A 20,549-nucleotide genomic window follows, 5' to 3' on the forward strand; every position below is an offset into this window, starting at 1 on the left:
GGGCATTTAGGTTGTTTCCAGGTTCTGGCTATGACAAACAAAGCTTCTATGAACATAGTTGAGATCGAGGGGCATTTAGGTTGTTTCCAGGTTCTGTCTATGACAAACAAAGCTGCTATGAACATAGTTGAGCACATGTCCTTGTGGCACGATTGAGCATCCTTTGGATATATACCCAAAAGTGGTATTGCTGCGTCTTGAGGAAGGTTGTTTCCTCATTTTCTGAGAAATTGCCACACCAACATCCAAAGAGGCTGGCCCAGCTTGCATTCCCACCAGCAATGCAGGAGTATTCCCTTTATCCCACAAATTCTCCAGCATAAGTTGTCATCAATGTTTTTGATCTTGGCCATTCTTACAGGTATAAGATGGAATCTCAGAGTTGTTTTGATTTGCATTTCTCTGATGACTAAGGGTGTTGAACATTTCCTTAAGTGTCTTTCAGCCATTTTATATTCCTCTGTTGAGAGTTCTCTGTTTAGGTCTGTACTCCATTTTTTTTATTGGATTATGTGATCTTTTAGTGTCCAATTTCTTGAGTTCTTTGTAATTTTGGAGATCGGACCTCTGTCTGATGTGAAGATCTTTTCCCATTCTGTAAGCTGTCGTTTTGTCTTGTTGACCTTGTCCTTTGCTTTACAGAAGCTTTTCAGTTTCAGGAGGTCCCATTTATTAATTATTTTTCTCAGTGTCTGTGCTGCTGGGGTTCTATTTAGGAGATGGTTCCCTGTGCCAATGCATTCAAGTGTACTTCCGCCTTTCTCTTCTATAAGGTTCAGTGTGGCTGGCTTTATGTTAAGGTCTTTGATCCATTTGGACTTGAGTTTTGTGCATGGTGATAGATATGGGTCTATTTTCATTTTTGTACATGTTGATATCCAGTAATGCCAGCACCACTTGTTAAATATGCTTTCTTTTTTCCATTTGATATTTTTTGCTTCTTTATCAAATATCAGGTGTTCAAAGATGTGTGGATTGATATCCGGGTCTTGGATTCGGTTCCACTGGTCCTCCTGTCTGTTCTTATGCCAATACCAGGCTGTTTTCAGTACTGTAGCTCTGTAATAGAGTTTCAAGTCAGGGATTGTGATGCCTCCAGAAGTTCTTTTATTGCACAGGACTGTTTTGGCTATCCTGGGTTTTTTGCTTTTCCAAATGAAGTTGAGTACCGTTCTTTCGAGGTCTTTGAAGAATTTTGCTGGGCATTTCTATGTTCTTTAACACTAATGTAAATGGAATTGTTCTTGAATTTTCATTTTCAAATTGTTGCTATCATACAGAAATAAAGGTAGATTTTGTTTGCTGACCTTATATCATACAACAGTGCTAAATCAATGCCTCCGGAGTGCTGGGATTAAAGATGTGCCCCACCACCACGTCTGGCGACTTTATTTATGACTTTTATTAATTTCCATGTCCCCAGTCTTGGTGCTTTTTATTTCCTTTTCTTTCCTTCTGCAATCCTGAGGCTCTAAAAGAAAACTGATTAAAAAAAAAAGTGATGAGAATTGGCCAACTTTATCCCTTAATCCTGCTTGGAAACGACCAGAGATTTTGGTGTAATTCACTTTCTGTTTCTGTGATAAAACAGTGACCCCGTGGGTTTATTTGGCTTCCTATTTTCAAATCTATCATCAGGGGATCCAAAGCAGGAACTCAAGGCACTGAAGCAGAAACCGTGGGGCGGCAGAGGAGAGCAGTTACCGGCTTGCTTGCTCTGCCTTGTTCAGAATGCCTTTCTTAGAGCCCAGAGCAGCCTGCCTAGGGATAATATGCTTCAGGTGTGATAGGTATCGCCAGCAGCAGTCAACATGTGCCACGCAGAGGGCAGGCAGACCAGGCTGCTGGAGGCCACTCTCAGCTGAGGTTCCCTCAGTCTAGGTTTCTGTCGACTGGACATAAACTCCGACAGATGCTCTCAGTCAGATTAATGACATTTTCTTTCATTTCTAGTTTTTAAGTTTTCTTCTTCTTTAGCATGAATGGGTGTTGAATTTTTTTCAACTTAATTTGTTAACACGCCAGATTTTATTGATTTTATTGTTTTGTTTGAGACAGGGTCCTATGTAGTCTAAAATGGCCCGAAACTCACTATGAAGCCTAGGATGACCCTTGAGCTGTCCCTCCTACTTCTGCCTCTAGAATGCTGGTATTGAAGGTTTGTGCTGACATGTTTGTCTCATTGATTGACTTGTGAAAGTTAAATAGGCCTAGAATTCCTGGGATAAGTCTCTCTTGGTGACGAAGTAACATCTTTTTTACTATACTTCTGTATTCAATTTACTAGTATTTTCATACAATGGGTCGTTTTTAATTTGTCTCTGTTCATAAAGGATATTGGTCTGCGATTTTCATGCAATGCTTTCTGTGCTGGTGTCCTGTTTTCACTTTAAGTATTAACGGAGTTCACCAAGGAGACCGTTTGGGCTGGGAGTCACAGTTGTCGCATATGTTTGGATTCAATCTCTTTATTACACATAAGGCTATTCATATGGTTTTAAACCTTACCTTGAATCAGTTTTGGTAAATTGTGATCTTATTTTCAAATGCCCAAATAATTAAATGAGAATCTATTAGGCTGGAGCACCTTGAAGGCCCAGAAAAGGGGCCTTAAAAACAGAGGGGAGACAAGCTCGGGCAATCACAGGCCTATTAGCACCTCAGGGTGGCAGGAGGAAAGAAAAGGAAATGAAAAGCACCAAGACTGGGGACATGGAAATTAATAAATGTCATAAAGACACCATAGGCGGTGGTGGGGCGCACCTTTAATCCCAGCACTCCAGAGACATCAGTTTAGCGCTGTTCCATGATCTAAGGTCAACAAACAAAATCTACCTGTGTTTCTGTATGGTAGCAAGCATTTGGAAATGAAAATTCAAGAACAATTCCACTTACCTTAGTGTTAAAGAACATAGAATAAATTTAATGTAACATATGTAAAACTTGTACCCTTGAAACTGTAAGGTGTGGGCTGGAGAGATGGCTCAGAGGTTAAGAGCACTGGCTGCTCTTCCAGAGGTCCTGAGTTCAATTCCCAACAACCGCATGGTGGCTCACAACCTTCTGTAATGAGATCTGGTATACAAGTATACATGCAAGCAGAACACTGTACATATAATAAATACATAAATCTTTTTAAAAAAAGAAACTGTAAGGTGTCAATGAGAGAAATCAGCGCTCTCCTGTGGCTGGGGGGGGGAGGCACAGAGATGGTGGGGCACGCCTTGAATCCCAGCAATTGGGAGGCAGAGGCAGGCGGATCTCTGTGAGTTTGAGGCCAGTCTGCTCTACAAGAGCCATTTCCAGGACAGGCTCTAAAGCTACAGAGAAACCCCGTCTCGAAAAACCAAAAAACAAACCAAAACAACAACAACAACAAAAACCAAAGAAACAAATGATAAGCCCTGGCTTATAAAGCTAATAAATAAATAAAAAAGGAAGGAAAGAAAAAAAGAAAGAAAGAAAGAAAAGAAAAGAAGGAAGAAAGGTTATCGGTACTTAGTGGATGCAAGTCAATTTTAGTTCTTTAATTCTATGAGTGGGGATGCAAACTGGTATGGAAAAGAGGTGATAGTTTCTTAATAAAGTGAAAACGGAGATTACAGGAGGACCCAGCTGATCTGGCCGAAGTGGTTACCGGTGTCTCCATTTTTCGAAAATCATTAACTGTACACTTGAACTGTGCGGACTTTATAATACAAACCGCACCACTCCAAAAGCAATGCACAAACTTCAAGGCAGTTGCCAAGGTTCCTTTGGGTGCCTCCTGGCCAGGGGCTCAGGCTCCGTGGATCAGAAACGAAACTTAATTGGATCCCCGCCCCCAGCGCTGAGAGGCAGTTTCGGTTTCCAGGCACTGGCCCTGGCCGCTTGTCCCTAGGGTGCCTCCTAGCCTAGAAAAGTCCCCTCTGCGCTCAAATCCGCTGCGAGTTTTGGGGAGCCAGGGCGCTCCTCGCTCGCGGGGAGCCACAGAATGACAGCTGAACAGCGGCAGAATCTGCAAGCATTCAGAGACTATGTCAGGAAGACTCTGGACCCCACCTACATCCTCAGCTACATGGGTCCCTGGCTCCAGGATGGTGAGTGGTCCCCGATGCGATGCGGGCTCTCAGGCTGATGGTGCGGGGTTTTTTGTTTGTTTGTTTTTTTTTTTAAATCACTCAAGCTAAAACCAATTGTGGTCCTGTGTTCCCCCCGCCCCCCTTCTTTTGCTTTCTTTGGGCCAGTTTGTGTAACTAACCTAGGAACACCGGGTTTGTGTCAGATCGCCAGGGCATATTAGACTAGACAGCGTCTGGGTTTGATGGGCAGGGACAGAGTTCCCGCAAAGTGAGTAGTAACTTGTGGAAATCATCTGTGAGTCTCTGGTCCTGGCAGGAGAGATTAAGAAGAACCGCTCCCCGCCCCCCACCGTAGATTTGCTGTACAGAGCAAGGCTTTAGGGCAAAGGCGGAGGTGAGGAGCTCGTGAAACATGAGGACTGAGGTACATGACAAAATGCTATCAAAGGATGTTGCTAACGGGAAGCCCGTAGAGGAAAACTTTCCCCAGACTCCACGTGCTTAGGGTTTTGTACAGCGTTTCATTTCCAGCTTTTTTTTTTTTTTGAGACTTGTTTGAGACACTTTGTAGATTGTCATGAGTGCTTCCACCCGAGATGAGCAAACGGAGATGTCCACCGAGGGGTGATGGGAGGCGACCGGGTGACAGTTGTTACTTTTCATTTGACTAGTCCTTGCTGTCTTTCCTGGTGTTGGACGGTGGTGCAAACTACAGGTTAATCCTGGGCTTCTTTGCTCTGCAATTTAAACAGTTTGTTCACGCCAGGCGGTGGTGGCGCACGCCTTTAATCCCAGCACTCGGGAGGCAGAGGCAGGCGGATCTCTGTGAGTTCGAGACCAGCCTGGTCTACAAGAGCTAGTTCCAGGACAGGCTCCAAAACCACAGAGAAACCCTGTCTCGAAAAACCAAAAAAAAAAAAAAAAAAAAACCCCACACACACACACACACACAAAAAAAAACCCAGTATGTTCAGTGAGGCAGAGAAAACCCCTCAGGGTCCCCACTCCCAGTTCTGCTAGAGAGAAGTAGAAAAAGACACCCTAATGACTGGACTAGCCTTGAACCCTGAGGACAGGAAACCCACACAAGACACCTCAGTTTACAAGTGCTGTGACTTCCATTCTTTTAATCTTATCATTCCTCTCTGGTTAGTTTCCTTCCCTCCCCCAAATGGTCCCCTGTTCTGCTTTCATTTTCTTCTCTCTCTCTCTCTCTCTCTCTCTCTCTCTCTTTTTCACCTTCCCTTCCCCTCCTTCCCTCCCTCTCTCCCTTTCTTTTTCTTTTTCTCTTTCTTTTTTCTTTTGGCTTTTCGAGACAGGGTTTCTCTGTGTTGCTCCAGCCTGTCCTGGAACTAGCTCTTGTAGACCAGGCTGGTCTCGAACTCACAGAGATCCACCTGCCTCTGCCTCCCAAGTGCTGGGATTAAGGTGCGTCACCAAGTGTGTTCCATCTCTCTCTCTCCCTCTCTTCCCCGTCTAAGGAATCTTCCTTCCCTCTTCCCTCTCAGGAGGCCTTTTCAGTTTCATGAGTTTTAGGATTTTTTTTAATAGTCTGTAAAGATGATGTGAAGATTTGAGTTTTTTTATGTGGATTGTTGATATCCTACTAATTCTGCCCATCTTGGGAGATCTTTTTATCTTCTGCTATCTTCATGAATTTTTTTCTTTGGTGTCTTGAAAGGTTAGCCTGTAGTAGCCTTTCACCTCTTTTGGTTAGAGTTTGTTTGAAGCTATTGTGGATGACATCCCCTCTTTTCCCATTTCTTCCTGGGCAAGGCTGTTTGTTATTGGTATGTAGGAAAAGCTACCGTTTTCTCTATGTGTACTGCGTATCCTGCCACTCTGGTGAAAGTTTTTGTGAGGGCTGAGTTTTCTCGTGGAGTCTTTGGGGTCCTTTTAGGATTATATTATCTGCAAATAGAGATAATTTGACTTCTCCCTTTCCTAGTTGGGTCAGTTTTATTTATGTCTCTTGTATTGTTCTAGCTGAGACTTAAAGCGCTATATTGAATAATAGGCACCTTGTCTTGTTCCAGATTTTAGAGAAAATGCTCCTAGTTTCTCCTATTTAGAACAATATTGTCTGTAGGTTTGCCATTGTATATTTAAAAAAAAACATAAAGAAGCACAAATGACCCAAAATAGCCAAGGCTATCATTAACAGAAGGACAGTGCACCCCTGTCAGCTCGGCTGTCTAGCAAGGAATCAGGTAACAACAAATGCTGACAAGAATGTGGAGGAAGCTGGGTGGTGGCAGCACACACCTTTAATTCCAGCACTTGGGACATAGAGGCAGGCAGAGCTCTGTGAGTTTGAGGCCAGCCTGGTCTACAGGAGCTAGTTCCAGGACAGGCACCAAAGCTACAGAGAAACCTAGTCTCGAAAAAAACCAAAAGAAAAAAAAAACTCAAAATCCAACATAGCACAGAGAGGCTTACACACCTGGGTCTATCTCTTATCTCTGCACTTTTTCATGTCAGCGAGGACAGTGAGAACCCCTGAAATAACAGCTCCACTCTTAGGGGAAGGTTTTTTTATTATAGATGTGAGAGAGAGCAAGCACAGGTATCTGGGAGAGTCCAGAGCAGAGAGACAAGGAAGCAGGCCGGCCTCGCCATGGCAACCCTTTTGGAGCAGAGAAAATAGCAGGGGGAAGCAAGAGAGGAGAATAGTGGGGGGTGGGGTGGGGGCAACCTGGGGGAGACACCTGATGATTCACAATGGCTGGAGATAGAACCAACCTAAAAGTCCATCAGTGGGTGGGTAAATGGATAGATGGATGGATGGATGGATGGATGGAAATTTCTAAGACTGCTTCCATTTGGAACATGGAGTTTGGGGTAACCTAAATCTGTATTCCTGAGCCGTGGTCACTGAAAATGGCCCCAGAATAAACGGTCTGTCTCTTATTCCCTTTAAGATGAAATCTATTGTTTTGTATTGTTCTTTGTTTTTTTCTGTCTTGAACACTTGCATTGTAGAAGTCTTTGAACTTTGGTTAGGGCTTGTTGCTTGTTTGAGGCTATTGTGATTAGTAACCCCCTATTCTGGTCTCTTTCTCGCCAAGTTTGCTAAAGGCATGTCAGAAAGCTACTGGCTTGTATGTTCGTCAGAAAAAAGGTTTTTTTCTTCCTCCCTCCCTCTCTCCTTCCTGCCATGTACTAATCTAATTGCGCTGTCAGAGTAATGCTAGCTTTGTAGGATGTGTGTCCCTTCCCCTTCTGGTCTATGTAATATGTTGAAGAATATTTATGTTAGCTTTTCTTTAAAGGTTTGGTAGAATTCAGCAGTGAATCCGTCTAGTTCTAGGCTTTCCTTTGTTGGGAAACTTCTTTTTTATTACTGTTTCAATCTCATTTTTTGTTATAGACCTGTTTGGTTATATCCTCTTGATTAAATTTGGATGGGCTGTAAGTGGCTAGGAATTTGTCAGTTTCTTCTAGTTTGTTTTAAGTACAAGTTTTCCAAGTACCTCCTAATGATTTTGTGCATTTAATTAGACTTTTTGGTTTTTCGAGAAAGGGTTTCTCTGTGTAGCTTTGGTGCCTGTCCTGGACCTAGCTCTTATAGACCAGGCGGGTCTTGAACTCACAGAGATTCACCTGTCTCTGCCTCCCTAGTGCTGGGATTAAAGGCCTGTGCCACCACCACCCCGGTTAATTAGACTATTTTTTTTAAAAAAATAATTTATTCTTATTTTATGCACATTGAGTGTATGTCTGTGTGAGGGTATTGGGTCTCCTCAAACTGGAATTACAGACAGTTGTGAGCTGCTATGTGGGAGATGGGAATTGAACCAGGGTCTTCTGGAAGAATAGTCAGTGCTCTTAACTGCTAAGCCATCTCTCCAGCCCCTAAACCCTTTTTTTATAAAAAAAAAAATTCTAAGTTTGTCAATGTGGGTCTTCCTCTCTTTTTGTTAGTTTAGCTAAGAGTTTTAAAGTAATAGTTTGGTTTAAATAACAAATCAGTAAAGAATTTGGGAAAATAATAATAAATGCACGTGAAATTCCTTGCCTCAGAAGCGAGGAGGAAGAAGACATCACATTTCATGTTGATATTTTTAAAATGCTGACCAGAGGTTAAAGATAAAGATCCACAAAATTAAAGATGATTGCACTAGTCTCATTTTCTAGAAAGGGAGAAAAACATCACATTTAGTAACTTAAATAAACCAGGAAACAGAAAGTATCAAACCGGATGATGCAACGAAGGCTCCTGCTAGTTGTGGGTTGTAGGCTGTCCGCTGTAGCCTGTCTTTAAAGAGCTAAGAGTCTCTATAGGCAGGATTAGGCCTTCCTGAGACCCCTGTGGTGGTTTGTATAAGAATGGCCCCATCAGAATGATTAACCAGCAGGGAGCAGCACTGTTTGAAAGGATTAGAAGTATTAAGACTTTTTTTTTTTGTTTATTTGTTTTTCGAGACAGGATTTCTTTGTGTAGCCCTGATTGTCCCGGAATTAGCTCTGTAGACCAGGCTGGCCTCTAACTCACAGAGATTCCCTTGCCTCTGCCTCCCAAGTGCTGGGACTAAAGGTGTGCGTCACCACCACCTGGCTCCATAATGCAGCTTGTTGGGTAATAAAATATGAGAGGGCATCTTATAACTCAAGAAATGGGGGTATTACCAAGCATCTTAACAATATTGTTAGATTAGTTCATTAATATGGATGAGGGTATAGGCACTGTTTAATGTAGTAGGAATGACTGAGAGTCCACCACACATATTAATATGGATGAGGATATAGGCACTGTTTAATGTAGCAAGAATGACTGAGAGTCCACCACACATATTTGCCTTATAAAAGGAGAGTATATCAACCTCCTCCCATGTGTAAGCTTTCTCAGATACTATTCTACATAAATACTTAGCAAAGGCTCTGAAGCACGGCTTCTATACATTTATTCTTTAATTTGCAGGCTCATGACCCCAGGAAAATGTTTTAAGTCTGTTTCAGTTTCTATGTCTATGTGATGGAAATAATGACGTTTGAGAATTTTGAGAATACATGTCCATGATACTAAATTATTGACAAGTATTCTATATCCCCAGAATTAATCATAGGACTTTTAAAAATTACTTAAATAATTTCCAAACATCATACTTTGGAACCACAAAACAGCCTCATAGGTAAAGGCACTTCCTGTCAAACCTGATGACCTGAGTTTGATGCCAAGGCCATATGGTGGAAGGAGAGAACCAGCTCCTGCAAATTGTTCCCTGGCATTTCTGCACATCTGCCATGGCATATGCGTGCAACATACACACACATATACACACACACACACACACTCACACACATACACACACACATACCCACACACTCACACACATACACACACACTCACACACACACATACACGCACTCAAAAAAGCAAATAAAGAAATAAAGAGCAGTAACAAAATAGTACATTTAAGTAACTCTTAACCAAAAGAAAATCAAAATATCGCTAGCCATTTTTAAAAGTAAAGCTACCAATCAACGCCTACATTCCACATTTAAGAAGCTATCAGCTAAGCCTCCTTCAGTCCTGCTGCAGGAAGGTGCATTATGATTTCATATTCCAGAACAAACAGTTAGAAATGAAGCCTTTTCCTAAGACACAAAGTGTTCTTATAAATTGAGTTCCTAAAATGAGTGAAAAGAGAGGGTGTGGGATGTGAAGAAGAGATGTAACTTAAGACATAGGGTGATAAGGGGCTGGAGACAACTCAGCAGTGGGGAGAACGTACTGCTCTTATAGAGGGCCCGACTTGGGTTCCCAGCTCCCGAATCAGGTGGCCTATAACTCCAGTTCCATGGGACCCGACAGCCTCTTCACAGGCACACAACCCACACACAGACACCAAATACGCATGATTGTAAAACAGACGTCTTTAAAAATACAATGAGAGAAAGAGGAAACAGAAATTATTTTAAACAATTGAATTTGGATTGGTTTTATCTCTGCTTTCAAAGATCATTAGGGCTCAGCAGGCTTCTGGTTGTAACAGGAAATATGCATTCGTGCACTGTGATAAAGGCGAGATTCGGGTGCAGGTCTGTGTGTGTGTTCTATCTCCCCAAGTTAGTTCATAGTTATACATCAGCCATGATGAAAAGACTTGAGATTGGCCTGGCAGTGGTGGCACACGCCTCTAATCCCAGCTCTTGGAAGGCAGAGGCAGGTCAGCCTGGTCTACAGAGCGATTTTTGGGATGACTAGGGCTACACAGCGAAACCCTGTCTTGGAAAAAGCAAACAAGCAAAAAATACTTGAATAAATTTTTTTAAACTCTGGTTGTTAGAGGTACATTGGAGGTTTTCCCCTCTTTAACTATTGAAGGGTTCTGGCTAGCCCACGTGTGGTAGCGATGGCTTTGGCAGGCCTTGCCCTTCTCCCCCATTCCCTCTGCCTTCTTGAAAAAAAAAAAAAAAACTAACAAAGTCTATTTCCTTGTTTGGCCACTTCCTCCTCCTGAGGCCAACTACCAAAGTTCAGCTATCAGAGTACTGGCGTCCAGCAATCAGAAGCCCCCTTTGGCTCACCTAGTTAACATGCCCAGTTAGAATTAAGCACCTCATCCTAACGTGCCGGTTCCCCTTGTACCTTTATAAACCATTTGCCTATGGGCCATGTCTGTCTCCTCTCTATCCAGAGGCAGCCCTTTGTCCTCTGGGACAAATATTCCTTTCCTATATCCCTTGTTCCTTTCCCCTTCTCCCTTATTCTCTATCTCCTGTGTTTGTCCCTTGTCCCTGCCCTCTGTCCCTCTGGAGCAAATCAGTCTTCTTTGTGCTGAGAACTTGGTCTTGGGGTTCCAGTGCTGTTATTTTTCCTTTTATCTATCTCCTCTCCCTCCAAAAGATGATGATAAAGTTGTTTAGATGAGGCTGGGAGTGTGGCCCAGTGGTAAAGCTCTCATCTAGGCTATATGAGGTCCTGAGTTTTTTTTTTTTTTTTTAAAGAAGTTGGTAGTATCTTGTTTGGTTGTATTTTTTTTAAGAGGAGGACCATGAGGAGGTCACTTAAAGGTGAGAAGGTTCAGAAGATAGGCTCTTTTTTTTTGCTTATTTATTTATTTATTTATGCACCATTCTACCTCCATGTATGTTAGAAGAGGGCACCAGATCTCATTACAGATGGCTGTGAGCCACCATGTGGTTGCCAGGAACTGAACTCATGACCTCTGGAAGAGCAGCTAGTGCTCTTATCCTCTGAGCCATCTCTCCAGCCCACAAATATTTTACTTATTTCTTTTTTAAATCACAATGTGTATTTTTTAATTTTTAATTATTTATTATGTATACAACATTCTGTCTCCGTGTATGTCTGGGTGCCACTAGATGGTACCAGATCTCATGAGAGATGGCTGTGAGCCATGATGTGGTTGCTGGGAATTGAACTCAGGACCTCTGGAAGAGCAGCCAGTGCTCTTAACCTTTGAGGCATCTCTTCAGCCCCCATGCTTTTATAATTTATCATATCTTTCCATAAATATTTTGATCTCTCTTTCTCAATTTTCTGTTAGATTAGTAACACTCTCCATTCTTTACCTTGCCATTTCTTCCTTGCACTGGCTCCTTTAGGAGCTCTGGATTCTGTTGGTTGACCTTAATTTTGTAACAAATATACCCTATCAATAAGGATGCATTGAGGAACCTGGGACACTAATAAATACTATGGCTGGGTATAGGATTTTTGACTTACATTTTTTGCTGTACTAGAAGACAGTGGGAATTTACTCATACATGCTCCATGTCCTTCTTTTTCATTAAAACCTTTTCCCTTTTTGTTTTGTTTTGTTTTTGGAGACAGGGTTTTGCTGTAGTTTTAGAGCCTGTCCTGGAACTAGCTCTTGAAGACCAGGCTGGCCTCGAACTCACAGAGATCCACTCGCCTCTGCCTCCTGAATGCTGGGATTAAAGGCGTGCGCCACTACCGCCTGGCTCATTATAACCCTTTCAAATTGCATTTATGACTGTGGGCACTGGCTCCAAATCGTGAGAGAACTATTGACACATTTCTTCTGGAAAACTATGTGCTTCCCTGTGGAGTGGAAGACTTTGCTGATCCCCAGGCTTTCCAGGCCGTTTCAGAGTAGGCCTGGGTGTGGGCTATAGTGTCTTTTCAGAGTTCCTTTGGAGTCATACGCTCACCCCCACCCTAGAGGAGCACTGGATGGGTAGTATTCTCAGCATCCATTTCTTAGTGACACCGTCTGAACACATGTTTAGCAGAATGAAACCTGTCCATGTAACAGTATTAGGAAGAAGATGATAAGCACACAGTTATCGTATACAATGCTAAGTGTCCTAGCCAGAGGCTCCACAGAGAGGAGCTTTAAAAGCCTCTACCGTGGGAAGCTGCGGATAACATCACATGGGGGCCCCAGAAAAGTAAACAGTGGGAGCTGTTGATTTGCCCAAAAGACGGGCTTTTCTCTGCGTTGAAATTCTGGCGATCTTGATGGGATTATCACTGACTAGTAAGCAGCCGTATTGGGTATGGTAGGCAGCAGGATGAGTTCTACAAAGTGCAGAGTCTGAACTGCCCAGGGTCTAACAAGACAGCTTAATCTGGCAGGCCTTTGCTGTGTCTGGGATAAATCTGGTCGCTGTGGTATATCAGTGGCAGCTGGTCTAAGGGAAGATCATGTCACAGAAGGCAAGAGCACAGCTGTGAGCAATAGGACAGATGTTAGGACTCCAAGAGGTAAGGTTGCGGACCCAGGGAAGCTAGAAGTGACCGGATTGGTCGCTGTTGTGAGTTGAATTATGTTGGAGTGCTAATTCCAGGTAGCTCAGAACATGGTCTTATTTGGAGATGGGGTCTTTGCAGAGGTAAAGTGGGGCCCTATTGGAGTAAGGCGGTATGCTCTGCGACTGATACCCTTATAAGATGTGAAGGCATAAAGACCAAGAAGATGCTTTGTGGAGACGGAGGCAAGGTGTAGGGAGAGACCTACAAGGCAGCTGTGGAGACGCAGTGTGAAGATGGGCAGAGACTGGAAGGCACAAGGAATCCTGATGGCCACCCAGGCTGTAAGAGGCAAGGGAAGCGCGCTCCTCTAGTCCTCAATGGAAGCATCGCCCCACCAACACCTTGATTTCGGATGTACAGGCTTGGAGCTGTGCAAAAGTGTCTCCATTGCCTTAAGCTATGTGGTTTGTGTCAAGGTGTCGCTGCAGCCACAGGCAACTCATACAGATGGCTTAAGGAGAAAGATGGTCACAGGCACCAGTTAGGATGTGCAGAAAATAAATCTCAGTTTGCTAGTGGGGTTGCAAAATTGCTCGGCTTCTTTGGAAAACGGTTTATCCATTCTGCACTCTGTTCAAACGAAGCTACCACATGGCCCAGCAGTCTCACATCTACATGTGTACCTAAGAGAAGCGCGTTTGCACAAACCTGTCTATGAGCACTGTGGCTGCCTGAATGAGACTGGCCCCCTGAACATCTGAGTGCTCAGGCACCAGAGTGGAGGAACTGTTTGAAAGGATTAGCAGAAGTAGGAAGTGTGGCCTTGTTGGAGTAGGTGCAACCTCCGTGGAGCAAATGTCACTGGGTGATGTCTCAAAATCCTACACTAATCCCGGTCTCCCTCCCTCCCTCTCTTTCTCTCTCTCCCTGCAGCTCAGGATGTAGCTCTCAGGTACTGCTGCAGCACCACGCGTGAGGTCCTCCTCCCTGCCGTGATGACAATGGACTTACTCCCCAACACAGCCCCCAATTAATGCTTTTTAATACGAGTTGCCATGGTCATGACATCTCTTCACAGCAACAGCTAGTGACCAAGAGAAGCACTCGTTGCATTTCTATCTATAATACCCAGAGAGTAGGCACGGCCCCAGTGCCTGCCGAGCGACGGGATTTCATTGGCTTGTTACGTTCTTATAGCTTTTTATTAAAGGAAGGAATGATAGCATGTACAAGATGAACGAACTTAAAACATGTTAAACGAAAGATGCCAGTTGCAAAGACCATATGCCACATAGAACCACTCACATAGATGTCCAGATGAGAGCCGGGGCGATAGCGCCATGATAGAGTACTTGCCTTACAAGGCCTGAAAAATCTGGAATAACAAAATCTTGTAAAGTTGGTTAATGGCTGTCTAGTGCAAAGGGAAGAGAGACCAGAGTGGCTGTGAAATAGATAAAGGGCTTCTTTTTACAGTAATTCAGTAGTTGGGGTGGAGTCCAGACTCTAAAGTCCACCAAGCTCTCCCCTTGACTAGAGAAAGTGTGACTATTGACAGGAACTTTGCTGTTGATAGAGATCCTTAAGAGAGAGCTAAGGCAGAGGACTTCCTCTCCTTGCTCTTTCCAGATACCTTCGTAAGTGTTGCAGGCCGGGTCTCCTAGTCTCTAAGAATGCACAGAAAACCACACTGGCAACTGGCTCCCTCCTTTGGAATTTGTACTCTATCTGCTATGAAAAAAATTGGCTATGTGGGACCACAGTCGGAGAGTGGTTTGTTTACTTCCTAGGTAGAGTTAGCATGTCTATTCAAAATGAATACCATTTTGAAGCTAGCAGTTGCTAGTGTTTCCTGCTCCCTGTTCTCACTGGTCTCTTTAGCGCCCTCTTTTTCCATTTTTCTGCTGTATTTTTCACTCTTAGCAAGAACCCAGAACAAAAGATCACAAACGTACTCTTCATTCAAGCTGCTTACTGCGTCTGCTGCACAGATTACTGATGCCATGGGGTCCCACCCTACCCTCTTAGTCCAGCCATTGCTTCCTTCTATGTAACACCCTCCACTGTGACTTCTGCCAACTGCGGAGAGCTTTTCTATTTATTTTTTCAAAAGTCTTGAAGACACTCGTTTCGCGGAGTGCACGCTCGAAGCTCTGCACCCGCTTGTGTGAAGGGTGGGAAGTGTGTGTTGATGAATGAGCAGAGTCTGCTGCTTCCCAAAGCTGCTTCTGCTGTGTGGTTATGACTTCCAGCCCAGGTGGGAGGGGCTGCCCTGTTTCGCCTCCAGTGAGGAGTGGTTCTGCAGGCTGCTCACCTGTCCTGGCTTCTGATTGCAGAGGTGGTCCAGTTCATCCAGGCTGAGAAAAACAACAAGGGCCCCATGGAAGCTGCCTCCCTGTTCCTCCAGTACCTGCTGCAGCTGCAGACGGAAGGCTGGTTCCGGGCCTTTTTGGATGCCCTGTACAGTGCAGGTTGGTTCCTTCTTCTCACTCACAAACCAGAGTTACTTCACTCTGCTGAGTTTGAATGCCGTAAGGGAAAAGGGATTAATTTTGAGGCGTCTGTGTCTAGTTCGTGCCTCGTTGTTCAAGGACAGGTAAGGACCATATTCAGGCAGATGATAGAATTATCTACCAGAAACATCCACAGGAACCTACAGGATTGTTTTAACTGGGGGAGAGGCAACCGTGTTACTAGAATACCAATGTCTTTCAAGAGGAGAACGAGCAAGTCAGTTTTATAGTGTTGACACGGAGGCCCATTATGCCACGGCGCAGCTGTGTGAACGTGAATGACAATCCCGCTAATTGGAGGCATGCGGCATTAAATTTTATAGCATAAGCTGCCATAGCTATAAAGTTCCACCTGAGCCAAACTAAACACATTGTTAGGGAACCAAACAAATGCCTTGTGACCAAACGGAAGGAGTGGATAAGTTAAACATCTATATTGTGGGAATTTTAAAACATATCTATTGGAACATGAGGGGTGAAGCATGTCCGTTTGCAGGCGTGATGTCAAGCACATAGCCAGGAAGAACACAAAGAGACAAATGGGGCTGCATAAAATCTGAAAATCTTTGTATATCAAAGCTCACAACTGCCAGAGTGGAAGATCAACCCGTAGAATGGGAGAAAATAATACAAATCATGCATTTGGTGAGGGATTATTATCTATAATATATAGGATATATATTATATAACATTAGGAACTCCTGTAACTCAACAGAGGAAACCTGGTTGAAATAATAGACAAAGTGGATTGGCTGCTCAGGTGGGCTGGTAAGAGGGCTCAGCTCATGAGAGGGCTTGCTGCAGAGGATTGGGTTCCCAGCACCCACATGAAGAAGCTGGATTCAGCTGTGTGCATCTGAATTCCCAACATTCTTACATGAGATGGGGTAGAGACAGAAGGGTGGCCCAGAAGCTCATGGGCCAGCTAGCCTTGTATATGGCAGAAACAAAAAGAGAGACCCTGCCTCAACACAAGGTGGACAGGGAGAGCCAGCTCCTGCAGATAGTTCTCCAGCCTCCACACATGCGCTGTGGCACTCCGGTGCCCCCGCCCTGTCCCACTCCTAATAAAAAGAAAGGGTTTGCCATTTCTCCGGACATACAACTAGCCATCACACATGTGAAAAATGCTCATAGTCACTCACCCTCAATGAAATGGGAGGGAAACCTCCAGCGAGTTACTGCTGCACACCTATTACTCCTGTGAGGATGTGGGGAAACTCTAGGTTTGTGCACTGTTTGTAGACTATAAAGTGGTATCATTGCTGTGGAAACTAGAGTTTCCTAAAAACAAACAAACAAACAAACAAACACCCATTGCATTATCCAGAAGATCCATAGCTGGAATTTTCCCCTAAAGAATTAAAACAAAGCTTTTAAGAGCAAATTCTGCACTCGTGTTCATGGCTGCGGTTCCCACCACAGCTAAAATACAAGTCGTGCAAACAGCCTTTGTCCCAAATAGTATCCATCCAGGTGGTAGCACTCCCCCAGGTCATGGTGAGGCCTTACACTCAAACGTATCTCAGCATCACAGAATGAATAAACAGTTAAAAAACAAATCAAATGTAAGGAGAAAAACACATGGTACACGCCTACAGCAGAATCCGTTCTAGTTCTCCAGAGGAAGGGAAGCTCACTTATGCTACCACGTGGGTGAATCTTGAGACGGTTGCACCAAGTAAGTGAGCCACGGTGCTGTAAGTGTTCCACCCACGCCAAACCGACTCTGAGCCATAGGAACAGAATGGTATTTGCAGGAGATGGAGTGAGGGGTAAAGGCCTTGTTCATGGGCGGTTTTCGCACGAGGAAAACACCCTTGAGCTTCTTTTGCCATAATCAATTTACTCGACATTGCTGAACTTAGTTAAAAGTGGTTAGGTGGTAAATTTTATAATTTTTTTTAACTACAATAAAACCGTGAATGAGATTATATATTTTAAATGTATTAGCCATTACTATTTTTCTGAACTTTCTAAATAATATATGTAAATAAGTACCTTTTAAACACACATAGAATAACTTAAGAGGTTATGAAAAATAAGTGGTATGTGAACTCTGCTGAACATGCATGGCTTTCTGAAGATGAGTGACATGTAGTGGTTGTGCATTAGATGTGTAGTGGCTGTGCGTCAGGCATGTAGCTGTGTGTCAGGCATGTAACTGTGCATCAGACATCTAACTGCGCATCAGATATCTAACTGTGCATCAGACATGTAACTGTGTGTGTCAGACATCTAACTGTGCATCAGACATGTAGCTGTGCACCAGACACGTCACGAGTGCTGGTGTTTGCTGGATATGCATATTTCTTTTCCTCCCTTGCTAACGTTTCATGGCAGCGTGAAAAGACACTGCAGGGGCGATAGCATATTGAGATTGTTCTAACAGAATCCAGGGGATTCCTTTTCTTCATGGTGAAGCTTCTTTGTGTGTGGGTGCGGGGAGGTCAGTTGGGGAAGGCAGGGGATGAACACGCGCATATGTTTATGTGTGTGTGTCTACGTCTGAGGGCACTTTTGTGTAGGCCAGAGGTTGACACTGAGTGTCTTCCTCAGGAGCTTTTCACCTTAGGTTTTGATTCTGGGTCTCTCATTGAACCCGGGGTTTAACCATTTCAGCTAGACTGGTTGGGATTATAGGGCCACACTGCTACACCTGGCTGTTGACATGAGAGAGCTGGGGATTGAACTCAGGTCCTCATGCTTGTGTGGTGAGCTCTTCACCTACTAGACCTTCTCCCTGATCCTGGAGCTGTTTTGTTAGTTTCCTGGGTATGGAGAAATAAAACCCATTGCCTTTCCAGGCTACTGAATGAAGTAAATGTGGGTCTTAGAGGCAGGGAAGCCTGGGGAGTCTGTTCAGGCACCTTAGAGTGAGACATTCATGGGTTACTTTCTCTCTCTCTCTCTCTCTCTCTCTCTCTCTCTCTCTCTTTTATGATATTTATTGAGCTCTACATTTTTCTCTGCTCCCCTCCCTGCCTTTCCCCCTCCCCCTTCAATCCTCCCCCAAGGTCCCATGCTCCCAATTTACTCAGTAGATCTTGCCTTTTTACACTTTCTACTTTCTTGGGTTATTTTAATTGGAAGTCATCCCCCCCCCCCCCGATTTGTTCATTGGCATAATCTTTTCTTGAAATGGTGTGGAAGGAAAGCTCTTCAAGAGCAGGAAGTAAGATTCATATTTCCTCTTGTCTTTTTTTTACTACTTCCTCCTAAGAAGGTAAACATGATGAATTTGACTAATTTAAAAGTAAATTGGGCACCGAAAATGTGGTTCTGTGGCTCTGAGCATTTGCTGCTCTTGCAGAGGACCCAGGCTTGGTTCCCAGCCCTCACATGATGGCTCACAAACATCTGTAACTCCAGTTCCAGGGATTTGGCACCCTCTTCTGCTCTCCGCAGGCAACAGACACACCCATGGTACACATAGACACACATAAAATAAATAAATATCTTTAAAAAGTAAATTGCGGGTTGTTGCTATGGCACATGGGGGCATTTTGAAGATTTAATACTGAGGTCAAATACAAGGCTTCACATCTGTCCTTAAGACTTTACCCTGAAAAGTAATGAATTTGGGAAGACCTGAACGGTTGGGTGCCAAAAATAAGTGCTATTTCTTCGTGGAAAAATCATGGATAGCTGTATTAGTTGACCTTCACTGCTGTGACTAAATGCCTGAGGAAATAAAAGGCAAAACCACGTGGCTCTGGCACCATGGATTTGAGGTCTCTTACCATGGATTCAAACAGAATTCCTATGGTTTTGATGGTCAAAGTGGTTTTTTTTTTTTTTTTTAATGTTGGGCTCATTTAATAATCCTCACTTTTCTTTCTTTTCAGGTTACTGTGGACTTTATGAAGCCATCGAAAGTTGGGATTTCCAAAAACTTGAAAAGTTAGAGGAACACAGATTACTTTTACAGCGTTTACAGCCAGAATTTAAGACCAGAATCAACCCAACAGATATCCTTCCTGAATTGTCTGAATGCTTGATTAATCAGGAATGTGAAGAAATCAAACAGGTAAATTAATGCAAAGGACCAAGTTTAGAAAAAAATGCTGAGACTCGTGGAAATGGTTCTGTCTTGTTTTAGGCCCTCAAAGGATAATTGAAACCCATAAAAGACCTCAACTAGAAGATGGAATGACTAGAAAAGAATTTTTAACATGAATGGGGTCATTTTTCTATTTGAAGTTTAGCCTGTTCTCAGTTAAAGTTGCCTTGTTACTCTTTCTCCCAATAGTGTTTTATGCACACACAAATCACACTGAACAGTACAATGAATGAAAAGAAGAGATGGTGGGCTCTTGGTCATAGATACATTTATTATAATCGTCTCTCAGTCAGTAGTGAGGCAATCCTGGGCAATTCCTTTAGCATCTGGTTTTTTTCATGTCTAAAGTAAGAAAAATGTACCTTAACTACATGCTGGTTAGATTAAAGGAGGTAACGCACATACAATGCTTATGTCAGCTTGATGCATAATAACATATACACAGTACATTTTAGTTGTCATTAGACATAAAAGTCATAGAATACCTACTCTGTAAAATATTTATTGTTGTGCGGTTGGAGCCTTTCAAATAGCTCTGTGTGCTGATATAATCTTTGTGTGAATGGCTGTCATACGGGTTAGCTTTTTTGCCCTGGGATTGCTGGTGGTAATGGATGTCAGGATACAGAAGATGAGAACATTTGGCTTGATCTATTGATATCATATACAAAGGACAAAGGTGAAGGAAAGAATATCTTAAAAACTTATACTGGGTGGGGCAAAATGATGTGAACTAAGGCCTACTGAACTGTCCTTCATGGTGATTTTGGTCAAATGCTACCTGAGTAGATATTTCTTCAGCAAAGACAGAACTAACTGATCCATGGTGTGCTGCATTTGTCTCGCTCAGATCTGCTTCACCAAAGGGATGATGGCAGGTGCGGAGAAGATGGTTGAATGTCTTCTCAGATCGGATAAGGAGAACTGGCCCAAGGTTTTGAAATTGGCTTTGGAGAAAGAAAACAGCACGTTCAGTGAACTGTGGATTGTTGAAGGTGGGGCGCTTCAGGAAAGAGCCTTGGACCATACCGTGCCCCTCACCGTCCTCACTAGGACTTGCCACATTCTATCAGAATTTACTTTTTCTGAGAGACACTGCTCTCTTCAGATACCCAAGGCTACATCTCTAGGTTATGAACATCGGGAGGCTGAGTTCTGGGAGGGAATTAGCTCGCTAGCCCAAAGATTCTGGGGAAGGAAAAATAAGGGTTTCCAGCACAAATTTA

At 43.4% G+C, this 20,549-nt stretch overlaps 1 protein-coding gene across 1 annotated transcript in view; it reads left to right on the forward strand.

Annotated features, from left to right (window-relative positions):
- The first annotated feature begins 3,858 nt into the window (after window positions 1–3,858).
- The window catches only part of Ddx58 (DExD/H-box helicase 58), a 42,291-nt gene continuing 25,600 nt past the window's right edge, over window positions 3,859–20,549 (forward strand). Inside the window, exons 1-4 of the mRNA XM_041667351.1 lie at window positions 3,859–4,079; window positions 15,084–15,218; window positions 19,109–19,290; window positions 20,174–20,318. Coding sequence (XP_041523285.1) covers window positions 3,974–4,079; window positions 15,084–15,218; window positions 19,109–19,290; window positions 20,174–20,318 — 568 coding nt within the window. The 5' untranslated portion in view covers window positions 3,859–3,973. The remainder of the gene's footprint in view (window positions 4,080–15,083; window positions 15,219–19,108; window positions 19,291–20,173; window positions 20,319–20,549) is intronic.

This window comes from Microtus oregoni, unplaced genomic scaffold (genome assembly GCF_018167655.1).
Source record: "Microtus oregoni isolate MIOR12 unplaced genomic scaffold, Mior012 000017F_ref0000208, whole genome shotgun sequence".
In the NCBI taxonomy this organism is placed as follows: domain Eukaryota; kingdom Metazoa; phylum Chordata; class Mammalia; order Rodentia; family Cricetidae; genus Microtus; species Microtus oregoni.